Consider the following 13242-nt stretch of genomic DNA (forward strand, 5'->3'; position numbering starts at 1 on the left):
TAATTTAAATGGAAAGGCTCCACCACTGCTCTGTGGTGCAAACTCTCAAATTCATGTTTTGTGATTAATTTCATTTCAGACACCTGAAACTTTCCAAATCTGGCAGTGTATTGCTTATTCCTCTCCCATTTTCCTATTATTCACTTACATTCTCTTTATAAATATGCATCCTGTTATTTCAGTTCTCGCCGTTTCCAATCAAGTAAGCGATTCACTTGGAAATGAGAGTGTGTTTGTGTGACTGTCACTATGGCTGCACAGCAGCTAGTACTGTATTACAATGGTGCCCACTCTCCTGTGTTAGGTTTAAAAAGTGTATATTTTCCTCTGGAAAAATGTACCTACACCAATTCATAATCTATTAATCTTTTTACATTAATATGACATGCTTAAATTAACAGGCGCACACACAAAAAAGAAGCTGTGCAGCGCTAGCCCTGCTACCTCCAATAGGCCACGCATCTCATCCACTTCCCAAGCCTCAGAAATATAATGCCTTAAAGCAACTGCCCCTTTGTACCACAGAAGCTTCCCATCTTCTTGTCAGGCTTACTCTAAATTTTGCTCCCACAATCAAAAAGTATCAAAAAATTCACACCCCAAAGGATCTGAGGAAACTCCCTCAGACAGGACTTTTAAGGCTTATGAAAAAGTTCAACTGTTACTTTCTTTAAAATCACAGACCACCTACTCAAAGCAAGCCCTACCCTACCCAACCCAACCCTGCAGAGCAATCAGTGCTCCAGTGTTCAATGCACATATGAAGTTCATGTAATAAACGCTCAGCAAAATAAACTGTTCTGGACTGGGCTTTCTCCTGGGATCTGTTGCTTACTCATTCTATATACCGTCTGAAAGACTAAGACCAAATGCCTTTGTCCTCACTTCTTAACTTTTTTCGTCTGAAGGGCTTAGACACTTCTTTGAAGCATTTGGTTTTACCAGTTGAGTCATTAAGTCTAGGTGGGTTGGAGCCTTGGTCTCATTGGAACCGGCCTCCTCAGCAGACGGAAAATCATTCATGTCCATGTCATCGCTGTCAAACACATTGAGCTGGCTCTCTTGCTGCTCTTTTAAAGTCCTACGGATCCTGCTCTCTGTTGGTTCGACTGCTTCCCCATCTCCCTCGCTAATAACAGTCATGGGGCTGCTCTGGATACGGTTCCGGACGTTGTACTTGCTGCTGGCAGCAGAGGGTGGTGTTCGCGACCTGCCATACCTAGTGCTGGAAAAGGACATACTCCTTGGCATCAGGCCTTCACTCTTGGCCCATTCTTCCTGGGCCCTTTTGTTCTTGCTGGGGGAACAGCTCGCAGGGCTGTCGGGAAACTCAAGGGAGGAGTCTGACTTTGTTCGGTGGAACCTCGGATCTGTATTCTTCAGCATCTCTGCTGCTGACATGCGGGAACTGGTGTCTGAGCGGCTCCCTTTCTTCAGCAGCAGGGCTTTGAAGTTATCGTTGCTGGTGCTGCTCTTGCGAATGCTTCTCTGAATTGATCCTGCGTGCTTGAGGGAAGCTAGATTTGGGGATGCACCAGTGGGTGTTACTGGGGGCGAAGGAGAATGGTTGCGGGTACGGTCATCTTCAGAATCTTTGCGGCCAAGGACTTTCCTTTTGGATCTGAGATTTTAAATATAAAAATAAAACATTTTCCCCCCAAATAAACGAGGAAGTCTATTCAACAAACTAATAAGCAGGACAGCAAGTTACCATTAAACAGAGAGGGGAACAATCTAGGAAGTATAAATAATGACACCACCAAACCTGTGCATATAATAAAACAGATCTTTGAGGCATAAAGGAGTCAGAGACAAATCCACTATTCTTATTCCTCAGAATAGGAATAGTGAATCTATTGTATTTGACAGTGCTGATGTCCAAGCCAATTTGAACTTATTTTCCAAACAAGATTTTCTAAAACCAATACTTGACTAAATCTAGATATAGGCTGCATTCTTTTTGTCCACAAATATTGGGATTTGATCACAAAAAATTAGAGCTGTTGATTAATCGCACTTAACTCATGTGATTAACTCAAAAATTAATCGCAATTAAAAACATTAATCACGATTAATTGCATTGTTAAACAATAGAATACCAATTGAAATTTATTAAATATTTTTTGATGTTTTTCTACATTTTCAAATATATTGATTTCTATTACAACACATAATACAAAGTGTACAGTGCTCACTTTATATTATTATGTTTGAACAAATATTTGCATTGTAAAAATGATAAACAAAATAAATAGTATTTTTCAATTCACCTCATATAAGTACCGTAATGCAATCTCTTTATCGTGAAAGTGCAACTTACAAATGTAGGGGTTTTTTTGTTACATAACTCCACTTCATCTGTAGGCTCTAAAGTTTTACATTGTTTTATTTTTGAATGCAGATTTTTTTGTACATATTTCTATGTTTGTAAGTTCAACTTTCCTGATAAAGAGATTGGGCTACAGTACTTGTATTAGGTGAATTGAAAAATACTATTTATTTTGTTTTTTACAGTGCAAATATTTGTAACCAAAAATAAATATAAAGTGAGCGCTGTACACTTTGTATTCTGTGTTGTAACTGAAATCAATATATTTGAAAATGTAGAAAACGTTCAAAAATATTTAAATAAATGTTATTCTATTATTGTTTAACAGCACGATTAATCGCAATTCATTTTTTTAATTGCTTGACACCCCTATAAAAATATATCAGTCTAATCTGTCTGGCATATATTCTTTAGAAACTCATGCTGTTTATTGCTCATGATTCCTTTAGGAGAGCTTAGGGATGTAGTTTTGTACATTTTTCTTTGGAAATGTACATGGTCATGCATGTTAACAACACTAAAGATAAGTTTGAATTAAAAGAACTAGATGTTACGGTTTTAGATAAAATGATTTTAAAAGTAAGAATTTAAATGGTTAAAATCAGGCCTTCAAGATAAATGGCAGATATTTACAATGCAGTTGGTGCTCTGTGACTCCCATCTGTTTGATTACAGAGCCAAGAGCAGACCAATTTGCTAACTTACAACATGAAATTTATCTTTGCAGCCAGAGGAGCTACATGATTTTAAATTTAAAAATAGAAAACTATAGAAAACACAGCAAAAATCAGAAGAGCCTATGTGTGCGGGAACTGGATTTTTATTGCCCCTGTCTTTACGTCATTATGTAGATTATACGCTTGGCACCTGTGGACTAAGTAAGAATGCATATAAAAAGTGTATTAATGCTGTATTATAATATATATAATAACACCAAAGGATTAAAAATGACTCTCAGCACTTATTGCAAATGCAAGATTTACATAACAAATTACATGTTATTGTTTATGAAAAGACTTGTACAATACAGACCATTCCCCTTATTAAAACCATAAATGGTACAACTCCATGTACACCGAAGGACATTCTGATGTAATGTTTCATCCCCATTTCTGCCAGAGGCTGAGCTTTCTCCATGGCAAGCTCAGATGCATTTTGCATTATGGCCTACCAACAGAAAACGAAGTACCAAAATACAGTACATCGGCTAAGCTGGAGGCAGCAAGAGGATGTAGCCACATGATATCGGGAGTAATCTCGGGACCCTTTGTGTTGATGGAGTTCAGATGCATCCCACCTATTACACACCTGTAGTCAACTTATTGTGTAACTGGTGTAATTTTCAAATGCTGCTGCTTACATCTTTCTAGCTGAGAGAAAAGTGCAGTGCTGACACCTATCCACTGTGTGGGAGGACAGCCGATGTTAAGGAGTATAAGGGGGGGAAATATTGCAACAGTGTTGTCCAAGACCAGGAACACCCTATCTAAGTCAATCTCGGTGTCAGAGCCTACGCAGACAGGGAGAATAATGCTTGAATTTTAGAATATGCATTTATATGTTATACGGGGTAGCTTTAGTGACCCCTATATATAAGTTGCCTAACACTTTCCACATATAAAGGATTATTGTGATCTTGTCTTTAAGAAGCTCTTACAGCTCCACTGTTTTCAGCCTGCCTTGGCTATTTTGCAGGAAGAATCCCCAGGGTCTAGAGAGATGCCTTCCCCCTCTTCCCCCCCATGAAATTCCATTCAGATTTGGCTGAAATATAAACGGTTAAAAGTGGTCATTTCCCTTCTCTTTCTTAGGTTCCTTGGAGAAATTGTGGCAGGCTGCCACAAACACTGAGCACTCCGAGTCCAGGCTCTCATGCAGCTGCCAAAGGGACACAATGGCAATTTCCTAGGCTGAAGCATGCTCAGTGAACGCAGTGAGTCGGAGGAGCACGCTCAGTGTGGTTGGCTTGGAGCTCTAAGGGTGTGCAGTATCCTCAGTGGAGACGGAACGTTTGCTGCCAGCCCGGAACATGCACAAACCAAGACTTTCAGAGGTTTATTATTCAGCCAAATTTCACAGGGGGAGCAAAAGGCACATCTCTAACCTAGGCTGAATTCCTTGCCAAATTTCAAGTCCCTGCTCCAAAGCATGGAGACATGGGACCTTCTCAATGTCTGGTTGCTGGGGAAGGAGTGGGGGAAGGGGGAGGCTAGGGTTAGGAGAGAGAGAAAAGAGTGTTTTAACATGGCCAGAACAATCTTATTTTTTCCTAGCCTTGTTCTCAAACTGAACCATTTTTTGCTGAAACTTTCTTAAAAATTCAGCCTGAAGCAGACACCTAACATGGAAAATTTCAGCCCTAGCAGTTAAAGTTTAGCAAAATTATAAGCAACTGAAAACTGGGGTCTTTTAAAGGGAAGTCTCAGGTAATATTAACTATAGGCATCACTGCCAGCTCTATTTTATTTTTATATTTTGTGTATAATGTGTATGTGTGTGTGTATAGATATATCTACACACACAAATATACACATTTAATTCCATGTATGTATTCCATGCAGAGCGAACCTTTGTGTGTATATAATGTAAAATATTGCCCTCAAGAAACCAATATTTCCTTTGTACAATAATTCTTTCAGCTTCAGACATATCACAATTTTCTTTTTTAAGGGATATCAAAAAGTTATGGAAAGCCAACATTGTGATATAATGTCTAAAATGGAGAGGATTATTTCACAAATGAAATCATATATGCGCCCTGAGTGTCCTGATTCCTAGTCATGTGCATTAGCCACAAGACTTCCTCTTTTCTAATATTTGTGATGGAAAAGCCACACAAACTGTGCACGCAAACTGACTAATTACATTCCTAGTGAGTGCAAGTAACCAATTACAGTGACCCTTTGGAAATTTGGCCCATATGTGTTTTGAAGGAAACTACATGGCCATAAGATGGCGGCACCACCCCACACATTCCAAATGTAAGTTCTTCAACTGTTCCAATCGTAGATACTTTTTTTCTGCATACCTGCTAGGTTAAATGGTGAACCTGCTTCTCACTGAAGTGTTATTTTTTTTAAAATCTAAATGAAAAATCAGGTACCTATTGAGTTGGGAGGTTTTTAAACAGGGGAATGATGCATGGAATCTGTATTGCACTCTTCATTGCTAAACCAGTTTGACACAAAATACCCCACTTCAGACTGGATTATGGCAAACTATAATCCAGCACTTGTCATATGTTTTGCCATATGACTGACATATTATGTTACTTGCCAGTTTAAGCCACGCTTGCCATGAAGCATTAGCGTTGAGCCTCTGTCCCAAACTGCACCATATAACCAGCGAAGGAGAGTAAAAGGGATGAAGGGGAAAGGGAATGAAAACAAAAAGATACACAGAGAAAGCAAAAGTAAAGTTAATCAGGCAGATTAAGAATAATACAATATACACAAGGTGTAACATGAAATTTTCAGGGGTCAGGAGATTTGTAGGATTATCAAAACTGGTTTAATTGTGAGCAATTTTTAATGTGGAATTAGTTAAATATTATTATAAAGCAATAAAATGCACGTTCTTGTGTTTATTACTGATTTCCTACTACAGTTATTTACTAGAAAATAAAGAGGGTTTTGCAGTAAAAACAAAAATGATCAAAATTAGGTTTCTTTGGAGGAGACTATTAACTGAATTGTGAGAGAGTTAGTGGATGGAGCAATACCGACAGCAACTTCCGCAGTACCTGTGAATGGCTGCAAACAGATCCTCAGTAGTTCTCGGTCTAGCTGGCGTTGCCACCTCCTCACTCCCTGCCCTGTAACTGTTGCTTGGCAGTGATGAATTATTTGTTGTGTCTGTCTCAAACACCTCAGCTAATCAGAAGGAATAAAAAATACAGACAGGCTGTCACCGGAGTCCCAAACTGCACATTATCCGCTAAAGCATCCCTCCGTATTCTTCACCTACAGTAAGTGAAACATTGAAGGGATATACTGAACATACCGTTTTCTCAGTATTTCTCTGATTTCACAATAATTTTTTTTTGAGGGAACTGCAGTGTCTGAAATGCCTATGTTTGTTTACATATACACAGCACAAAATTACGTTTTAAGGAGGTTTTTTTAGGGCTTCAATTAAAACTAGTCACCAAAATTCTTCAAACTAATCAGGTTTTCCTAGGATTTTTAAACAGATGATGCAGTTAACAAAACACTGCTTGTATCTCCACTGCTTTTCTGACTAAAGGTTAAGATGGAGATAGAGAATCTTTATCAGGGATTAATCCGAGCCCTGTTATTTCCCTTATGATTTTTAGTCTAGTATCACATCTCCCTTTCTATGGGTGAAAATTTGAATGCTATCGCACTTCCCCCAGCCCCCACCATCAGTAAACTAGCTCCTGCTACACCTGAAGGATAAAAGAAGACAGACTTACCACTTTCATCCTCTTGAGATAGATGTCTGTCAGTGTTACTGCTGTCGTCTCCATTGCTGTCTGAACTGCTTCCTTCATCCAAAGTGGTCTGCTGCTCCTGCTTGGGAGCTTCTTGAACTGGTGATGCTGCAGGCTGTACCATACAGACATTGGTTTCCACTGTTTCAAAGAAGGTGGAACCAGCAGCTCCTCCCTCAGGAACCAATCTGCCCGAGTCCATCTCATTGGAACTGAGTCCATCTGTAAGACAATATTTTGCTTCTTCGCAATGTGCAATCTCTCTCCTAGTTGGACTTGATGTGCCTCTGACAGGATCACTCACGTTAGCTATTTTCTCTGCTGTAAAATCTAGCTGCGGAGGTGGCACAATGAGGAACAGTTTGGGTTTCTTCGAAATAGGAGGTGGCTTCTTGTTTGGTGATATACCCTGAGTCTTGTTTGGAGACCCCGATGGCACCTGAAACGGTGTACTAATAAGGCCAGAGTGAGATTTTTCATTCTGCACAGGAGACTGAGGTGCTTCTTCAATGTTTGTTCCTGATACATCAGCTTCAAAGGTTTGTATTAGACCTGCTGCATTTCCAGGTTTTTGACCACTGCTGATCTCAGGTGTACTGTCACTGAGATCTGGAAGTGAACTCTGAGGAGGAGTTTGAACTAAGTTTTTGAAGGAAGGACTATGAGTTTTCATCTCTTCATCCAGGCTGTTACTGAGCCTTAGTGAAAGAGATGGTTTTAGAGAAGGCTGTGGTGAGAAAATTACAGTTGCTTTTTCCTGAGAGTTGGCTTCAGAAATAGATCCAGCTGATTGTTCAGTCTGTGCTCCTGTACATTTTTTCACAGACCTCAGTTGTACCATTTGCAGTGCTTTGGTGGTTACTAAGGGCATTACAGGCCTACTGGAGTCTTGCTTGTTGGCTGGCTGTTTCACTGCACTGTAGCCAGAATCATCCTGATTACATTTCTTAAAAGAATATCGTGTGAATTTAGTTGCATCTTGTGTCAGTTTGGGGTCAAGAGGTGGTGCTGGTGGAGGTACTACATTGGGGAAAATGGAGGAAGAAGGGGATGGAAGGGGAGGAGAAGGGGCAGAAAAAGGACTGAATGACATTTCCTGTGGAGGAGAAGGAAACCACAGACCACTCAGGGGAAAGGAAGGATTTATAATAGCTTCTGGCGGGGGTGGGGGGAAGCTGGGAGAAGCTGGTAATGGAGGCAGATCCATTCCATCTGCTGGGGCAGGGGGCGGAGGAGGGAGAGGATGATCAGGGGAATGTGGAGGTGTTGGAGGTGGAGGACCAGCAGCATCAGGAGGGGAGGTCAGGGCTGGGTCCAGTTTCTTCATGTTCACACTCCCTTCAGTAGATGTATTGGAAGAAAGCGAAGTGGAGGATGAAGAGACGGATACTGAAGATAGCAGAGAAGATTTTCTCTCAGGCACTTTCGGTTTCAACTTGGATTTCCCATTTGCTGGTGACATGGATTTTAAAAACACGGGCACTGGAGTAAGTGCTGTGGGTGTATTTGATTGACTAGAATACCCACTAGATGGTGATGTGACTCTGTGAGACTTCTCTGGAGAAGTGTTCTTTGGTTTGGCCAGTCCACTCGCCACTTGGGGCATAGAAGCCCTTGAGCCGTCATTGAGGTGGCTGATGCTGTAATCATTGAGGTTGGCTGTAGTGCTTGCAGAACGAGCCACTGGGCATTTGAATTGATCGTCTGGCACGCCAGCATAGTCACTGTAGTAACCCCATTGGTCAGCATACTCTGACCTGATGCTGCTTGTGTCACTCTGTGATGGAGTGACAGTACAGAGAGAGTACATATTTGGAGCTGTTGTGGACATCATGCTGCTACTTGCGCTGACGGAGCTCTGGCTACGAGAGCGCAGCACCCAGGGATCCTCATAATCACTGCATGGACTTTGGGATGGGGAACTACCATTTTTGCACTGAAGGTTTAACTGCAGTGAATGCTGGAGGGTAGCAATTAGTGTTTCATCAAGTACCTGTCCACTGGACTGGGTTTTTTTCTTCGGGACCCTTCTGAGCGAGTCTGTTCTGGATGGTGGAAGAGGTGGCTTCTTTGCTTTTTTCAAAGATATGTTTCGTATGAGGGATTTGTCACTGTTGCTTGACCGCTCGTCTTGATTTTTCTTCTCATTTCCATCAAAAATATTAATCACACTGTGCCTGGGGTTTCCAAAACCATTATTACTATTGCATAGTTTATCTGACTTGAGTCCAGAGTCCATATGCATGGTAGTGTAGTAGCCGTCATGGTCCACTGAATACAGAGAACTTGAATCTTCTTTGACAGAAGTTCTCTCTAGGCTGCTGCTACTCACATTGCTTACAGGAGTGGAATAACCTGCAGTGGCACAGGTTGGCTTGTGTGAGGGAGTCTCATCATTTTCTCTAGATTTGTACACCCAGTGCTCTGTGCTGTTTATACTGTTGCTTTGTGATCTGTCCCCTGAAAAACTGGATTCACTTCTGCCATCGCTATCCTGGGAGTGGCCTGGGAAAGGGAGATTGTTTCTACAGCTATAGCTCATATTTTGGGATGTATTCTCCACATTTCCTGGAGTGCTGAGGGATACAGCTGAGTCACCAAGGGAGAGCATCATGGTAGCATTAGACGAGATAGTGTCTGAGGTCTGGGAGTGGCGCGTTGAGCTGCTCTCACTCCAGTTACCGCTAGAAGAATGGTGATCTTCTTTCATGCTTACTGCACTGTTGGCAACAGGACTGTCTCTGGGTTTTGTGTAGGAAGGTGAGCTGGTGATTTTACTATCCAATGGTCCAGCACTCTGGGTGGTATGAATCACAATAACTTCTGAAGAGGATGATATCGTGGCATTTGGTATGATGCTGGTTGAATATGTGGCATGAGGAGAGACCACACATGCCGGGCTTGCAGCTTTTTCACTCTCATAACTTCTCACCTCTTGGGACTTTGGCCTTGGCAGTGTCTCAGTCCTAGGGTTATTCCTCATATGGACCACACTATTATCAACCTGCAACTTGCTTATCTGGTGTGACAAAGTGCCAGCGATGCCTTCTGCCTGGTTAGAGATGCTCTGCCTTTGGTCTAGTGACTGCAGAGACACTCTTGCTCCAGATCGAGGCAGGCTATGAAAACCCATGTCGTTATTTAGGCGAGAGGCAAATATAACCCCAGCGGAATCACTCATCACAGACATGTTTCCAGATGAGCTGGAGAACTGAGACATCTGGGCCGCAATCCCTTGTCCTTTCTGTGCTCGTATTCTTCTCACTGAAGGGGGCACGACTTTGACTTCTTCTGTCTGGCAGCTGGTGTCCTTGGTTTCAGATCGCTGCATAGCAGAGCGGTAGCTGTCTAGTCTCCCTAGTGTGGAATAGTGATCTGGGACATACATCGAATGCCCACGGAAGTCACTTTGGCCAGTGCCAACTGCTGGAGTCAAAATAAAACAGCAATTATCCCTCGAAAACACAAGCACTTCACTATTTCCGTGTTCTTATTAATGTAAAAGACATCATAGGTCACATTCATTATTAGGTCATTGTTCCCTTTGCCCTTGGCGGTTATACAGCTGTGGAGAGATGTTTGTGCCTTCTGAAAAACCATGCAGTATCAACAAACTCTGCTTATGCATTGTATATTTTCTGCATTTCTCGTCCCATTTTCTTTATTACAAGGGACTGTTTGCTTATGGAATCTTGTGTGTTCCTACTGCTTATTCCACATGACATCTTCTATTTATGACATAATAATTTCCACAGCAACCCATTATGTTACACACCAAATAATACTGCACGACTTCCAGAAGGGAAGCAGCAGGAACAGACAAAAGCCTGAGAAATGAAAATCTTGGTTCTATACTAACATCTTGGGAAACAAAGAATAAGGAAAAGGAATCATTAAAAAAAATTAAAATCTGCAGAACTGTTTCTAAACACTATTCTTTTCAAAGTCCTTCAGAAGGCACCAGTATCTCTTCAAATCTTTGTGTGGGCTAAAGAATTGACAGTGGGAGTTGCTGTATCACAAATAAAGCAAATGTTTAAAGAAAGCAGTAAAAATAATACATTACTTAAATCTGTAAAGGATTAAATACCATTTCCCGTTGGAATTATTTTGTATCTACAGTAAAAGAAGAAAATGGGGGCGGGGGGAAACCAAAAAAACTAATTCAACTGATGATCTTCCAATGCCCAGCACCATCAAATACCCGCAACCCTTATTTAAAAAGCAAACAGAGACGTTGAAGACCACTGTGCTTCCTGTTTATGAGGCAAATACCATAGCCAGGGGTAAACAGACTTGGAGGACAAAGGATGAAGAATGTATTAGTTCAAGATATATTATCATAGTTATTTATTATTTGTATTACTGTAGGGCCTAGAAGCCCTCTATACAGCTATTACTAAATCAACAGAAAGGACCATCAGGTTATTATAGATTTATATCTTTATAGGTCTTTGTGCCAAGAAAAAAAACACCACCATATATATTGTTCTTTAAACAGCATTTAAAACTGGACTGGAAGGGCTCTTAATCCCCATTTCAGTTGTGCTACTACAGTAAATTGCAAACAGAAGAGGCAGCAGAGGAAAGAGTTTGTCTACACTCTGTTTTAAAATCCATTGCAGTGAGTCTCAGAGCCCGCATCTACAGACTTGGATTCCTGCTACGGCACTAAAAACAGCTGGAACAGGGGGAAAGTGGTTGCTTTAAAACTCCTGCCTGCAAGCTACTCTCAGAAATGACCCAGTGGCGTGTCTGAGTTGGCACCCTCTCCCACTACCTGCCTTCTTTCTTATTTGCTAAACACAACTGGATTGGTAGAAGAAGCGTTTTCCCCATTCAGTTTTAAATACAGTTTAAAGCACATTCAATTATTCTTATTCTTGGCATCTATCAGAGTGAAAAGGTATTTGGGGGAGGAGGGAAGGGTATTGCTTGGGGTGATGCTTCTAAAGCGAAAGCAGCACATAAAAGGCTGAATTTTACTTTTTTCAAGAAAAAAAAGTAAACTTTAAGCCATTTTATGCCCATTTTGTTTGCTTGTGTGTAGATTCTTCTGCTCTCATGAAAATGCAGTTTTTCTGCTTCAGCCAAGGGAATGAGAAATGAAATTAGATAATTCTTTGCTGGCAAACAGCTTGAAAATTCTAAGTACATGAGCCTATCAGAGCAGACAGACTATAGCAGCCAATTAAGGTACAGATTTGCATATTAGAGTCTAGTTATTGAGAGAGCCATATAATAAGAATAATAGTATTTTTATTATTTGTATTTATATTACAGGGTCAGGTTCCTGTTTTGCACAGTGCTATAAAAACACAAAGGTAGACATCACAAAGATCCCTGCCCCTGTGATGTGACCAGGTGACAATTATTATTAGCCAGTTAGAGATAAGGAATTTGTGTATTACATGGAGAAATAGCAGTTGCGATTTGACAAAAATAGACAGAATGTAGGAAACTGTGTGAGAATAAACTGCAGTTATGCATCACAGTAGGTATACAGTATCTTTGTATTCTGATTGATTGAGAATTACTTTTCAGTGTGTATATATACACACACACACTCACACACACACTGAAAAGTTTATATAAAGATAAGCTAAATTTGTTCCTCTACAACAGCAACTTTTAAAAATACATGGAAACACACTTCACATTTGTTTAAAATGTTACACATAGGGAAACTAAATATTCAGCATAATAGTACCATTCACAAAGCAGGACAACACCAAAGATTTTGACCCAAGACAAGAAGCTGAGAAATTTAGAGTGCAAGTAACTGGGACAAATTTATTTACTGTAAATATGCATGGAAATTTTAAGCTGATTGGAACAAAACAATGTCAGGACAATTTAGGGCCTAATCTAGCAGTCCTTATGCACATGCAAGGAGTGCACAATTTGACTCCAGGTAGGTAAAACTTTAGACCCCAGTATTGCAGGCAGATCCCTTGCAGAGCCCCATGACTTCACTGAGGCTGCACAGTTGTAACAGGCAACCAGTGTGCAGCCCCAGTGAAATCAGCGGCACTCTATGCAGGTGAAGGGTCCACTCACATAGCTATAGCTGATAGATAAGGGCCTTAAATTGTAGGCTAATTGTTTCAAGTAATATATTCTGAAAAGTGTCTTGTTTTTGTTTTTAAAGAGAACATAACTTTGAGGTTTTAAAAAATTTCTGTTAAAAAGAAGGACTAAGTGACAAATTGTGAAATTGCATTGGTCTATTTCTGTCCTCAGAGGAGTGCACAACTCCCTTTGAAATCAATGGAAGTTGTGAGCCCTGTCTAATTGCACAATTATGTACCTGTTTCCAGTTCCATTTCTTGTACAGGGACAACAGAAATCTGCAGGGAAATCTGTGGGAACTCACTGCGCCTCTCTTAAAATGCTGTGGGTTAACCCCAGCTTGGTGGAACTTTGGAGGGAATTTTGTTTTTTTATTGTTTCCCAGTTT

At 40.7% G+C, this 13242-nt stretch overlaps 1 protein-coding gene across 1 annotated transcript in view; it reads right to left on the reverse strand.

Annotated features, from left to right (window-relative positions):
- Window positions 1–888: 888 nt before the first annotated feature.
- Window positions 889–13242, reverse strand: part of NHSL1 (NHS like 1) — a 262387-nt gene continuing 250033 nt past the window's right edge. The window contains exons 7-9 of the mRNA XM_065401109.1: window positions 6765–10208; window positions 6072–6201; window positions 889–1621 (exon numbers count right to left, since the gene is read on the reverse strand). Coding sequence (XP_065257181.1) covers window positions 889–1621; window positions 6072–6201; window positions 6765–10208 — 4307 coding nt within the window. The remainder of the gene's footprint in view (window positions 1622–6071; window positions 6202–6764; window positions 10209–13242) is intronic.

This window comes from Emys orbicularis, chromosome 3 (genome assembly GCF_028017835.1).
Source record: "Emys orbicularis isolate rEmyOrb1 chromosome 3, rEmyOrb1.hap1, whole genome shotgun sequence".
NCBI lineage: Eukaryota > Metazoa > Chordata > Testudines > Emydidae > Emys > Emys orbicularis.